Source organism: Pongo abelii, chromosome 20 (assembly GCF_028885655.2).
Source record: "Pongo abelii isolate AG06213 chromosome 20, NHGRI_mPonAbe1-v2.0_pri, whole genome shotgun sequence".
Taxonomy (NCBI): Eukaryota; Metazoa; Chordata; class Mammalia; order Primates; family Hominidae; genus Pongo; species Pongo abelii.
In genome coordinates, this window is record NC_072005.2 from 10,592,991 (window position 1) to 10,605,883 (window position 12,893).

Consider the following 12,893-nt stretch of genomic DNA (forward strand, 5'->3'; position numbering starts at 1 on the left):
TGTGGCTGGGCGCAGCGTTCTGAGGGGATGTGGGGTCTGGGAGGTGTCTTCGAGGTGAGAGTTCCAAGTCACGGGAAGTTTAAGTCAGCCTCAGTTTCCACATCCATAAAATGGGACAATTTCCTTACCCGCAGCTACACGTGTTTTTTAATTTTTTTTTTTTTTTTTTTTTTCCCCCCAAGAGACAGGGTCTTGCTTTGTTGCCCGGGCTGGAGTGCAGTGGTGCAATCATAGCTCACTGTAGCCTCAAACTCATGGCCTTAAGTGACCTTCCTTCCCCAGCCTCCTGAGTAGCGGGGACTACAGGAATGTGTCACCACATTTTGTAGAGATGGAGTCTCACTAAGTTGCCCACACTGGTCTCCAATTCCTGGGCTCAAGTGATCCTTTCACCTCGGCCTCCCGAAGTGCTGGGATTACAGGCGTGCCTAGCCACAGATGAGAGGTTCTCTGCAGCAGATAGTACTTGTGGGTGCGAGACCTGTCCAGGGCTTGATTTGAGGGGAGGAGCCTGAGGCCCCTGCCTGCTCCCTGCTGCTCAGGAGCTGTTCTTGGGCCCCTGTTGTTTCCTCCGCTGCCGGCCCAGCTGGCGGAAGTGCAGCCGTTTGGGGTTGAGGCCAAAGGCCTGCAGTCTCTGGCGGCTGAACTCGCGTCCACCAAGCATCACAGTGGGGCCCAGCAGCCGTGCCTTCTTGGCCCTCCTCTGCCTCTGGGGGGCTGGCTTCTTGTGGGGTGATACAGGGGCTTCCTCTTGTGCTGGGGGACTCTCCGGCCGGGGCCGCTTCCTGCCAGCCCCATCAAGGGCTGGCAGCTGCCTCTGTGGGCCGGCTTCGTCTCTCTGTGGCTTCCCTGTGGCTTCCGCGGGTGTCTCTGCCCTGAGGGAGAAAAGTCAGGGCTCAGCCCAGGCCTGTTAAGATCAGGCCCATTCCTGAGCATGCATGCCCCATTTTACAGGCGGGGAAAGGAGGGACATAGTGAAGCGGCTGCACAGCGACCGAGGGCCTGCCTGGGATTCAGACCTGGGTCTCAGGCCAAAGCCAGGGCTTTTCTATGGAACCCAAAGGCTAGATTGTGAGGCTGAGGATTCTGGTATTTGTGCCTGGGCCTGCCCTAAGCTAGTCACATCAATTAACTCATTTTAGCTTTTTTTTCCTTAGAGACAGGGTCTTGCTCTGTCGCCCAGGCTGGAGTGCAGTGGCATTACCATAGCTCACTGCAACCTCCAACTCCTGGGCTCAAGCGATCTTCTCGCTTGAGTCTCCCAAAGTGCTGGGATTATAGGTTGGAGCACACACCTGGCCTCATTTTAGCTTTAAATAAACTGTGTGCTTCTATCACCCCTGCCTTCTAGACTGGGTGAAAGCAATCCTAATAACAGCTAAGACATATGGGGCATTTACCATATCTTAATCACTTTACGAGAATTAACTCATTTCATCCTCAGCAACCTGATAAGGCAGAACCGTCTCTATCTCCATTTTACGAGAAAGAGGCCCAGAGAGGGGTAGCGACTTGCCCAAGGTCACACAACGTTGGTGCCCATGTAGGATTCGAACCCAGGTCTCAGAGCGGGGGGCGGCGCTGCATTCCCAAAGTCATGCAACAAGAGGCTGACAGAGTCAAGACTCAAGCCTGGGCCTGACAGGCTCCCCACCCACACTTCCCCAGCCAGCACTGCTTACTCTTCTCGGCAGAGTGACTTGAAGACCTGCCGCTTTTTCCATGAGTTCTGGGCCTTCTGGCTGTACGCCCGCTTGTCCCGCAGCTCCTCCTGCTCTGACCTGCAGTCAGATGCCCCTGTGTTGGGTGCTCTGGGAAGTGCCCGGGGCTGCCCGCCCTGCCCGCAGCGCACCTGGCTCCGCCCTGCCCCCTGCGCACGTGGCCCCGCCCCACCCCATCACCTGTACATGCAGGTCTTCTTCAGGGAGCACCACCGGTTCAGCTCCTTATCGTCAGCAGCGAGGATCTGCATGGGAAGGGAGTGGGGACCTGCTGTGCTATTGCCCAGGCGGGGCCTTCCCTGAGCCTAAGTCACGTCATTAGTCAAAACGGTAATGCCGCTACCACCCAGCAGGGTTGCCGTCATGGCCAGAGACAGCTGATCTCTATAGAGGCCAATGATTTTTGTAGAGGTCAGCAGATGGGGTAACCGAGGCTCAGAGAACGGATCCTTGCCCTAGGCCACATGGCTGGGAAGTTGGCTGAATTGATTCCAGTTTGAGCCCCAGGGCCCTTGAGCTGTCACCCATACCCGGCCATCCCCAAAGCCTCAGAACGGGCAGGGGTCGCTGCCAACCACCAGGCTTCCTAATTACATATGAAGCTGTCATTCCCAGCCTCCAGGCCTGTTTCCAAACCTACTGGAAGGCCATCAGAAAGAGGAAGTGAGTGAATGCCGATGGTATAAGCTCAGTACACACTGGCTATTTTTACTGACCATGAAAACAGTCATGCACCTTCAGCCGTCATCAATCAGGCATAGTAGGTACCCACAGCCTGCCAGGTGCCACACACTTTGGTCTCATTTCTGTTCCTTCCATAGTCACCAAAGTTGGGGTGCTATCAATTATTGTCTCATTTTACAGATGGGGAGTTGAGGCACAGATCGGGGAATCATTTGTCCAAAGACATAGCTGGTGAGCAGCCAAGCCAGGGCTTGAACCCACCTAGGCCCCCTGGTTCCAGAGGACACCAAGTCTTTTGCTGAGACAGGGTCTCACTATGTCACCCAGGCTGGAGTGCAGTGGCAGGCTCACAGCAGCCTCAACCTCCTGCACTCAAGCAATCCTCCTGCCTCAGCCTCCCAAGTAGCTAGGACTAGATCTCCCTATGTTGCCCAGGTTAGTCTCAGAACTACTGGGCTCAAGTGATCCTCCCGCTTCAGCCTCCCAGAGTACTGGGATTACAGGTGTGAGCCAGCATGACCAGCCCTGCTACCAAGTCTTACCAGCCAGACTGCTGCTGATACATACTGACAGGAATAAAAGTAATATTGGCTGGGCCTGGTGGCTCAAACCTGTAATCCCAGCACTTTGGGAGGCTGAGGCAGGCAGATCACATGAGGCCAGGAATTTGGGATCAGCCTGGCCAATATGGTAAAACTCATCTCTACTAAAAATACAAAAATTAATTGGGCATGATGGCACATGCCTGTAGTTCCAGCTACTTGGGAGGCTAAGGCAAGAGAATCATTTGAACCTGGGAGGCGGAGTTTGCAGTGAGCCGAGTTTGCACCACTGCATGCCAGCCTGGGCGACAGAGCAAGACACTGTCTCAATCAACCAATCAAAAAATAAACAAAAATAAAAAGTAATGTTGGCTGGGTGTGGTGGCTCACACACAGAATCCCAGCACTTTGGGAGGCCAAAGCAGGAAGCTTGTTTAAGCCCAGGGAGTTCGAGACCAGCCTGCACAACACAGTAAAATATCATCTGTACAAAAAATATTTTTAATTAAAAAAAATTAATTGGGCATGGTGGCACATGCCTGTAGTCCCAGCTACTTGGGAGGCTGAGGTAGGAGGATCAATTGAGCCCAGGAGATTGGCACCACTGCACTCCAGCCTGGATGACAGAGAGACACTATGCCTCAAAAAAAAGAAGTAATATTTACAGGGCGTGCCATGGGCGAGGCACTGTTTTAAGCCCCCACCTTGTAGAAGGTAGTGATATTACCTTTGAGACAACGTAATGTTATTAGCACTGTCATTAGGACTATTAGCATTTCTTTTTTTTTTTTTTTTTTTTTGTGCTCTGTCACCCAGGCTGGAGTGCAGTGGTGCAGTCTCGGCTCATTGCAACCTCTGCCTCCTGAGTTCAAGCGATTCTCCTGCCTCAGCCTCCCAAGTAGCTGGGACTACAGGCGCCTGCCACCATGCCTGGCTAATTTTTTTGTATTTTTAGTAGAGACAGAGTTTCACCATGTTGGCCAGGCTGGTCTCAACGACCTCAGGTGATCCACCTGCTTCAGCCTCCCAAAGTGCTGCGATTACAGGCGTGAGCCACCGCACCCAGCCCAATATTATCATTTTCAAGATGAAGAAACAGCCTGCCATGTTGTGGCATTTCTGAGCAACAGAGATCGGGACTCAGGGCAAGCTTTCCACCCCTCCGGCATACCTGGTGCCCCCTGCAGTGTCCCTGCCCGCCCGGGGCCCCTACCTCCTCAGTGCTGAGGCCAAAGTCGCAGGGCACCACTGTGCGGTACTTGAAGCGACAGGGCAGGTCGTCGATGATGTCCTCGTAGTCCAGCCGGTAATACTCATCCAGGTACTCCTCAAATGTCTTGTCCCCTGCTCGAGACAGAGCCAGGCTGCTGGGCTATGCCAGGCCCCGCGGAGCCCCCTGCCCACCCACGGTCTGCCCACCTGGGCCTCACCGGGTTCAAACACGGGTTTCTCCTGCCCCACGGCCGCGGCGAAGGGCGACTTGCGCTTCTTCTTGCCCATCGAGGGGGCCTCGCGCTTTTTCTTCCTCGGCTGGCTGGGGTCGTAGTCGGCGTCCATCTGCCAGGACGCACAGGTCAGATCCCACCAGCCCTACGTCAGGGCCTCTGGGAATCCCTCAACCCGTGACACCTACATTGAAGTTGGGGTCCTCACAGTGCAGCTCCTGCTGGCTCCAGTCTCCCTCCTGCTCAGGCCCGTCCCACGTGTCCCAGTTCCAGTCGTCTGGATGCAGAGAGAACAGACAGATGGGGCCAGGGTGGGACCTTGGGCTTCAGGCCCAGTCCCCAGTCCCCAATCCCCAGCCCAGTGCCCCAGCTGATCTCACCTTCAAGCCCTTCTTCTTCCTCAAATTGTGGCTTGTCCTCCTCCACGGCCCCGTAGTACTCGTCCCCAAAGCACTTCTGCAGGGTCAGGGCTGGGGGTTACCAGGGCCCACTCGAGACAGAGGAGCTGAGCCCCCCACGATGCCGCCAATGACCCCCTCCCTTGACAGCTTTACTCCTGCAGCTAGGGCTCCGCACAGCCCTCCCAGGACCTATCTCTTGAGGTGGGAGGACCTGCACGTCCAGGATCCTCCGCCAACTCCCCTGCTCTCTACCCTGTGACGTACTGGCCGCCATTCAGTTCCACACATCCACAGTTCTTCGCCTTCCTACCCGTCTTCGCCCCTGCGGTGCCCATCACCTGGTGCACTACTCACGCCCCAGGTGTTTTTTTTTTTTGAAACAGACTTTCGCTCTTGTTGCCCAGGCGGGAGTGCAATGGCACTATCTCGGCTCACTGCAACCCTTGCCTCCCGGTTTCAAGCAATTCTCCTGCCTCAGCCTCCGGAACAGCTGGGATTACAGGCATGTGCCACCACGCCCGGCTGAGATCTTTTTCTTTTTGAGACAGTGTCTCACCCAGTAGCCCACGCTGGAGTACAATGGCGCGATCTTGGCTCACTACAACCTGCACCTCCCAGGTTCAAGCGATTCCCTACCTCAGCCTCCCGAGTAGCTAGGATTAGAGGCGCACGCCACTACACCCTGGCTAATTTTTTGTATCTTTAGTAGAGATGGGGATTCTCCATGTTGGCCAGGATGGTCTCAATCTCCTGACCTCGTGAGCCGCCTGCCTTGGCCTCCCAAAGTGCTGGGATTACAGGCGTGAGCCACCGCACCCAGCCAGGTCTTTTTTTTTTTTTTTTTAAAACAGAGTCTCCCTCTGTCACCCAGGCTGGAAGGCAGTGGCATGATCTCAGCTTACTGCAACCTCTGCCTCCCGGGTTCAAGCGATTCTCCTGACTCAGCCTCCCAAGTAGCTGAGATTACAAGCATACACCACCACACCTGGCTAATTTTTGTATTTTTAGTAGAGATGAGGTTTCACCATGTTGGCCAGGCTGATCTCGAACTCCTGACCTCAGGTGATCTGCCTGCCTTAGCCTCCCAAAGTGCTGGGATTACAGGCGTGAGCCACCGTGGCCAGTGAGAGCCTTGTTTGTGTGAGCTCAGCGTCATGTTAGGCCGGGATGCGGGCCGCACCTGCATGAGCTGGTCGTGCTGGGCAGGGTCAAAGTCGTCTTCAAGGTCCCCCTCCTCGAGGCCCAGCGTCTCGTTGCCTGTTACTTTCCGCAGCTTCTCCAGCTTGGCCAGAATCTCCTTCCTCTTCAGGTTCTTCAGCTGCTTGAGCTCTTCCTGCTTCTTCGCTTTCTCCTGCAGGCCAGGCAGAGGGAGGGGGCATGGGCTCTCCTGCAGGGCTGGGGGTCCTCCTGCAGAGGGAGGGGGCATGGGCTCTCCTGCAGGGCTGGGGGTCCTCCTGCAGAGGGAGGGGGCATGGGCTCTCCTGCAGGGCTGGGGGGTCCTCCCCAGCTGGCCGCCCCCACACTCACCCTCTTCTTTCGCTCCCGAGTCTCTTCCCTCTTCTCCTTTCTGCGCTCATCCTTACGGCGCACGGAGGACGCGATGCTGCGTGGGTAGGTCTTGACCTAGGCGCAAGCAGAAAAGCCCAGAAGGGCCACAGAGATGATGTGGGGTTCCCTGGGCCTGGACCCTGGGGGCCGAGTCCTCCCCAGCCCCAGCCACATACCGATGCTGAGTCCGGCTCCTCGAAACGGAAATTGTACTTCTGTTCAAAGTCCTCCTGTTTCTTCAGAAACAGCTCCCCCTCGTCTGAGGAGTCATCCACAGCCAGCTGGACTGGGGGGCCGGGGACCCTGAGGGGCAAAATGTGGTGATGCCAGGGAGCCAGCCAAGTGAGGTCGAGCCCCCCTTTCCTGCACGCCTGGGTACGAAGCGTATGAACTCATTTAATCGTCACAAGAACCCTACAAGGTGCACGCTGCTATTGTCCTCATTTTACAGATGCAGAAACGGAGGCATGAAAGTCTCGAAGCAGAACCAGGATTTGAGGCAGTGCCACCTGGCTCTAGAGCCTACACTCTGTGGTTCTGCCTTGCAGAAGACTAACTCTGCCACCATCGGTGAAAAAAATACACACGTGGTGCCCTCTGCCTCCTGGCCAGTGCCGCCTGGGAATACTTCATGAAGCGCACCCAAAATCTAGGCCCTGGGGAGACGCAGTGGCTCACCCCTCCTCTTCCTCCTTTTCCTCCTCATCTTCCTCCTCCTCTTCCTCCTCCTCGTAGCGTTTGTTGAGGATGTAATCCCGCAGGAACCGCTCCCCTTCATCCAACTCAGGGTCGTTCCAGTATTCCTTGAGATGGGTCTGGGGGTGACAGGAGACAGGACTCTGGTCAATGGAGGACCGGGAAGGAGGGCAGGCATGCTCACCACATGGACCTCACAGCCAGCCTCTGGAGTAGGTGACATTAGCCCCATTTTGGTTTTTTATTTTTTTTTATTTCGAGACAGGGTCTTACTCTGCCATCCAGGTAAGAGTACAGTGGTGCGATCATAGCTCACTGCAGACTCAACCTCCCAGGCTCACAAGATCCTCCCACTTTAGCCTCCCAAGTATCTGAGACTACAGGTGCATGCCACCATGCCTGGCTAATTTTTTCATTTTTTTGTAGAGCAGTTTTGCTATGTTGCCCAGGCTGGTCTCAAACTCCTGGCCTCAAGCAATCCTCCTGCCTTGACCACCCAAAGCACTGGGATTACAGATGTGAACCACGGCACCCAGCCTATCCCCATTTAAAGAGATGTAGCTGAGGCCCAGAGATGGACATATCCCATCTTCAGAGGGTTACTTTCTGTAAACAGGTTGGATGGACGCAGAACACGTGGTCTACTCCATCAGCGACCATGCGTGAGAACTCACCAGTTCCTTCAGGGAATCTGGGTTCCGAATCTCTTTCTGTCCCTTCAGCCACTCGATGTAGTCAGCCTCCTCCTGGGCCTGGGGGAAAGCTAGCACTGAGCATTCACAGATGCCCAGCCACCCGTCACCCTGTCCCCCAGCAGTCCAGTCAGGCCCCAGTACCCACCTTCTCCTGCCTGGTTTTGGCACATTTCTGCAGCAAACTGGAGCCGCCCTCCCCAGCACTGTCCTCGTCCTCACTGTCCTCCACAAATGCCCGGAAGCTGCCCACGAGAGAAAACAAGCCTCAGGACAGGCAGACTGGCCCCTGTCTGCAGCCCCAATATTTATTTTATTTTGTAGAGCTGGGGTCTCACTATGTTGCCCAGGCTGATCTTGAACTCCTGGGCTCAAGTGATCCTCCCTCCTCTGCCTCCCAGAGCCCTGAGATTACAGGCGTGAGCCACCTCACCTGGCCGGCTGCCCCAAGATTAACTCCATTTACTAAGCCCTGAGCTCTCCTCTCAACAAGCTCAGAGCAGTGCTGTGATGTTATTAACCCCGTTTAACTGATGAGGAAACTGAGGCACATAGTGACAGAGCTCAATTTGAACCCGTGCCTATCCAACCCCCGAGCCTCAACTTTCCTCCATTGGGCCATTCCCACCCACCCAGCCTCACCTTTCCTTGAGCTGTTTCTGTTCTTCCACATAACTTTGCGACGAGGTCTCCTGCAGAGAGGGCGGTAGGTCTCAGGCCAGCCCCAGGCCCCTCAGCCCCCCGACCCAGCCCTCACCCCACCCACCTGGAGTCTGTGATTGGAAGTCTCCCCGTCTGAGTTCTCCTCGTCGACGTATTTGCTGTAAAGGAAAAGTGGGGTCTTCAGAATGTATCTTCCAGGGCCCGCCTGTCCCCACGCCCATGCAGAGCAGCTATTCTAAGCAACAGCTGGCGCGGGTGATGGGAGGGCTATGGAATCACTGAGGCTCCTGCTCTCAGGGGTATCTGCGATTCTAGTGAGTTTGCAGCATTTTTTTTTTAGTTTTATTTTTTCTTTTCCAATCATGGGTGACAGCATTTCTTTTTTGGAGCCAGGGTCTCGCTCTATCCCTCAGGCTGGAGTGCAGTGGCATGATCTCGGCTCACTGCAACCTACACCTTCCAGATTCAAGCGATTCTCCTGCCTCAGCCTCCCCAAGTAGCTGGGACTAGAGGCACCTGCCACATCTGGCTAATTTTTGTATTTTTAGTAGAGATGGGGTTTCACCATGATGGCCAGGCTGGTCTCAAACTCCTGACCTCAGGTGATCCACCCGCCTCAGCCTCCCAAGGTGCTGGGATTACAGGCATGAGCCACCATCCCCGGCCTTTTTTCTTTTTGAGACAGGGTCTTATTCTGTTGCCCAGGCTGGAGTGCAGTGGCCTGATCATAGCTCACTGCAGCCTCCATCTCCAGGGCTCAATCCTCCTGCCTCAGCCTCCTGAGTAGCTGGGACTACAGGTACACATCATCATGCCCAGCTAATTTTTAATTTTTTTGTAGAGGCGAGGTATGTTGCCCAGGCTGGTCTCAAACTTCTGTCCTCAAGAGATCCTATTGCCTCAGCCTACCAAAGTGCTGGGATTACGGGCATGAGCCACCATGCCCGGCCCAGGTTGCCAGCTTTATTCCCTCTCCTGCCCCTAAGACCCCCACAGACCTGACAGGGCTGGGAACCAGGGGGTGGGGATGTAGGCCTTCTCCATACCCTGCCTTCTCCAACATAACCTTCCTCTCGTAGTCCTTCAGGTACATGGGCCGCACTTTCTTCTGCTTCTCCAAGGCTGCTGGCTCCTCCTGACTGTCTGATGACGATGCTGTTAACCCACCAAAAGACACTGCCATCACCCACAACCCCCTTCTTTGCCCTGGCAGAGAATCCCACAGGGCAGGGCCAGGTTAGACAGAGGATTCAAATCCCAAATCCACCAATTCCCAGCTGTCCAAGAGTATTGTGCTTGTCACCATCTGGTGGGGTTGGGGTCACTCAGTCAGTAATTCCTGCTTTATTATTATTGTTGTTATTATTTGTTTACTTATTTTTTTTTGAGGTGGAGTCTCATTCTGTTGCCCAGGCTAGAGTGCAATGGCATGATCTCAGCTCACTGCAACCTCTGCCTCCCAGGTTCAAGCTGTTCTCATGTCTCAGCCTCCCAAGAAGCTGGGATTACAGGTGCCCACCACCGTGCCCGGCTAATTTTTATATTTTTAGTAGAGATGGAGTTTCTCCATGTTGGTCAGGTTGGTCTCGAACTCCTGACCTCAGGTGATCCGCCTGCATCGGCCTCCCAAAGTGCTGAGATTACAGGTGTGAGCCACCGCACCTGGCTATTATTATTATTTTTTTGAGACAGAGTATTAATCCATTGCCCAGTGCATGGCGTGATCTCAGCTTACTGCAACCTCCGCCTCCCAGGTTCAAGCGATTCCCCTGCCTCAGCCTCCTGAGTAGCTGGGATTACGGGTGTGCACCACCACGCCCAGCTAATTTTTGTATTTTTAGTAGAGATGGGGTTTCACCATGTTGGCCAGGCTGGTCTCGAACTCCTGACCTCAAGTGATCCTCCCAAAGTGCTAGGATTACAGGCATGAGCCACCACGCCCAGCCTGATTAATTATTATAATTAATTTTTTTGAGAGTTGGAGTCTTACTCTTGCTCTGGCTGGAGTGCAGTGTCAAGATCCTAGCTCACAGCTCACTGCAGCCTTGAACTCATGGGCTTAAGCAATCCTCCCACCTCAGCCTCCCAAATACCTGGGACTATAGGCACACACCAGCATGCTCAGCTGAGTTCTGAATCGTTTGTAGAGATGGGGTCTTGCCGCCAGGCACAGTGGCTCACGCCTGTAATCCCAGCACTTTGGGAGGCCAAGGCGGATGGATTACCTGAGGTCAGGAGTTCGAGACCAGCCTGGCTAACATGGTGAAACCCCGTTTCTACTAAAAATACAAAAAAATAGCTGGGTGTGGTGGCACGCACCTGTAATCCCAGCTACTCAGGAGGCTGAGGCAGGAGAATTGCTTGAACCGGGGAGGCGGAGTTTGCAGTGAGCCCAGATCATGCCATTGCACTCCAGCTTGGGCAACAAGAGCAAAACTCCATCTCAAAAAAAAAAAAAAAGAAAAAAGAAAGAAAGGCTGGCTGGGCGCAGTGACTCACGCTGTAATCCCAGCACTTTGGGAGGCCAGGGTGGGCGGATCACCTGAAGTTGGGAGTTCGAGACCAGCCTGGCCAACATGGAGAAACCCTGTCTCTACTAAAAATCCAAAATTAGCTGGGCATGGTGGCATGTGCCTGTAATTCCAGCTACTCAGGAGGCTGAGGCGGGAGAATCGCTTGAACCTGGGAGGCAGAGGTTGCAGTGAGCCGAGATCGTGCCATTGCAACCCAGCCTGGGCAACAAGAGTGAAACTCCATTTCAAAAAAAAAAAAAGAGAGAAATGGGGTCTTGCTATGTTGGCCAAACTGGTCTCAAACTCCTGGCCTCAAATGACCCTCCAACCTCAGCCTCCCAAAGTGCTGGGATTAGATGCTTGAACCACCTGCCCAGCCTGGTGGAGTTGGAATCATTCAGTCAGCAATTCCCACCTTGAACAGTGCCAAGGACACAAGTCATTAACCCCACCACCAGGTAATAACCTAGGCTCTGCTAAGGACTTGTGACTTGTGAAGCAATTCATTCAATAGTCAAAACAGATGAATTGTGTAAACTGGGTAAATCCCAATCTATCCTTAAAACAGCCCTGAGGGGAGATGCTACCGTTAGATATACTTTACAGACAGGAAAAGAGGCTCAGAGAAGTCACTTCTCGGAATCCACAGTCAGGAAAGGACCCCGGATTCTGCTCCTGAGGAAGGAGAGGTTTAGACAGGAGTGGCCCCGGACCTGTTCTGTTATAGAAGGTGGCATCTTTCTGATAAATGCGGGGGTCCTTCTTCTTCAACAAGGAGAGCGTTTTGTAAAAGTCCCGCTCCTGCTGGGGGTCAAATTCCTAGGGCAGGAAAAGGGTTGGGGATAGATTTCAGAAGGGAGATAATAAGAGCCCTGGCGCCAGCAGGTGAGCTCAGCGTAGGGATTAGGATGGAAGGGGGTGGATCTGGCTGGGGAGAGAGGCAGGTGGTCAAACAGCAGGAGGGAGAGGGGCCCTCTTGGGGTGGGCAGGGGCAGGCCACAGGTAGGTACAGGATATGGGTAGAGGAAAGTGAGGGGCAAGGAGAAGGCAATTCCTAGGGAAGACAAAGACTTGACAAGGGGCAGGTGGGCTGAGGGCACAAGCGAGACAGCGGGGAGGGGCTGGGCCAGGCCGCACAGTGGGGCCAGGATCAGGGCTGATGTGAGAAGTTGGGCGCCCCACGTGGCGCAAGTACACTAAAAAATGGCTAGACTCTTGAGGATGACAGAGGAAAGGGGGGGTTCTTGGGGGACAGAGTCGCCCCACACATCAGAGTGGGCAGGTGGATCGTGGCAGGGGAGAGAAAATAACGGGGATTTGGCTCCCCTGGGGAAACGGGGGCGCTGTCTGTCCTTCATGGGGTGGGGAGCAGGGGATGGTACGCTCCCACAGGGCGCTCTGGGGTTGGGGGTTCCCCCCCAGTCTACATCGGGGTCGGGGTGCAGTGGTGAGGGCTTGGACGCCTCCGCACGTCCAGGACGGGGCGGGGACGCGCACCACGCGCTCGTCGCTGGAGGCCGACTCGGAGCTGGTGTCGCTGCCGCTGTCCCGGTCCCCGTAGCGATCCTTCACTGCGGGACACAGACGGGATGCCCCCCAGGTCAACCGGTGGGGCCACTCGACTCCCCACTTCCCAACCGGCCGGCGCGCGCAGGCTCCCGCGCGCATGCGCCCCGCACTCACGCCGCTGCAGTTCCTCGCGCTCCCGGTAGCGGTTGTACCGCGCGGCAAACGCCGCGTTCACCCGCAGCTGCGACGACCCGCGCGGTTCCGGCATGGCGGCTCTGTGGCCCATTGCGCACGCGCATTGAGGCAGCCCTGAACGGGGCGGGGCCGCCCTCGGTCCCGCCCACATCCGCTTGGAAAAGAGGCGGACCGCTCCTAAACCCGCCCCTGGCTTTTCCGGGATCCCTTTCGCCTCATCACCGCAGTCACCGCCCACGGCTACGCCCCTGCGGGGAAGGCCGCGGCCACCGCCCACCCGCCCC

General features: G+C 55.3%; 1 protein-coding gene across 1 annotated transcript; it reads right to left on the reverse strand.

Annotated features, from left to right (window-relative positions):
- Nucleotides 1–124: 124 nt before the first annotated feature.
- On the reverse strand, nucleotides 125–12,760 carry KRI1 (KRI1 homolog). The gene is made up of 19 exons (XM_024237035.3): nucleotides 12,589–12,760; nucleotides 12,403–12,476; nucleotides 11,619–11,724; nucleotides 9,439–9,547; nucleotides 8,496–8,550; nucleotides 8,372–8,421; nucleotides 7,878–7,974; nucleotides 7,712–7,789; nucleotides 7,020–7,156; nucleotides 6,518–6,644; nucleotides 6,321–6,416; nucleotides 5,974–6,144; nucleotides 4,773–4,848; nucleotides 4,581–4,669; nucleotides 4,378–4,504; nucleotides 4,161–4,291; nucleotides 1,902–1,966; nucleotides 1,683–1,781; nucleotides 125–875 (listed from the first exon to the last, which is right to left on the reverse strand). Exons 1-19 carry the CDS (start codon nucleotides 12,758–12,760, stop codon nucleotides 539–541), a joined length of 2,196 nt encoding a protein of 731 aa, XP_024092803.3. The 3' UTR covers nucleotides 125–538.
- Between the last annotated feature and the right edge of the window lie 133 nt (nucleotides 12,761–12,893).

Bases quoted from the DNA above. Each gene is read 5' to 3' on its own strand.
- KRI1 (XM_024237035.3), bottom strand. From the start codon at position 12,760: ATGTGGGCGGGACCGAGGGCGGCCCCGCCCCGTTCAGGGCTGCCTCAA. The intron at 9,548-11,618 runs GTCCGGGGCCAC...GTGGGTTAACAG, and splicing joins CACCTTCTATAACAGAACAG to CATCGTCATCAGACAGTCAG. The intron at 7,790-7,877 runs GTGGGTACTGGG...GCTTTCCCCCAG, and splicing joins CCAAAACCAGGCAGGAGAAG to GCCCAGGAGGAGGCTGACTA.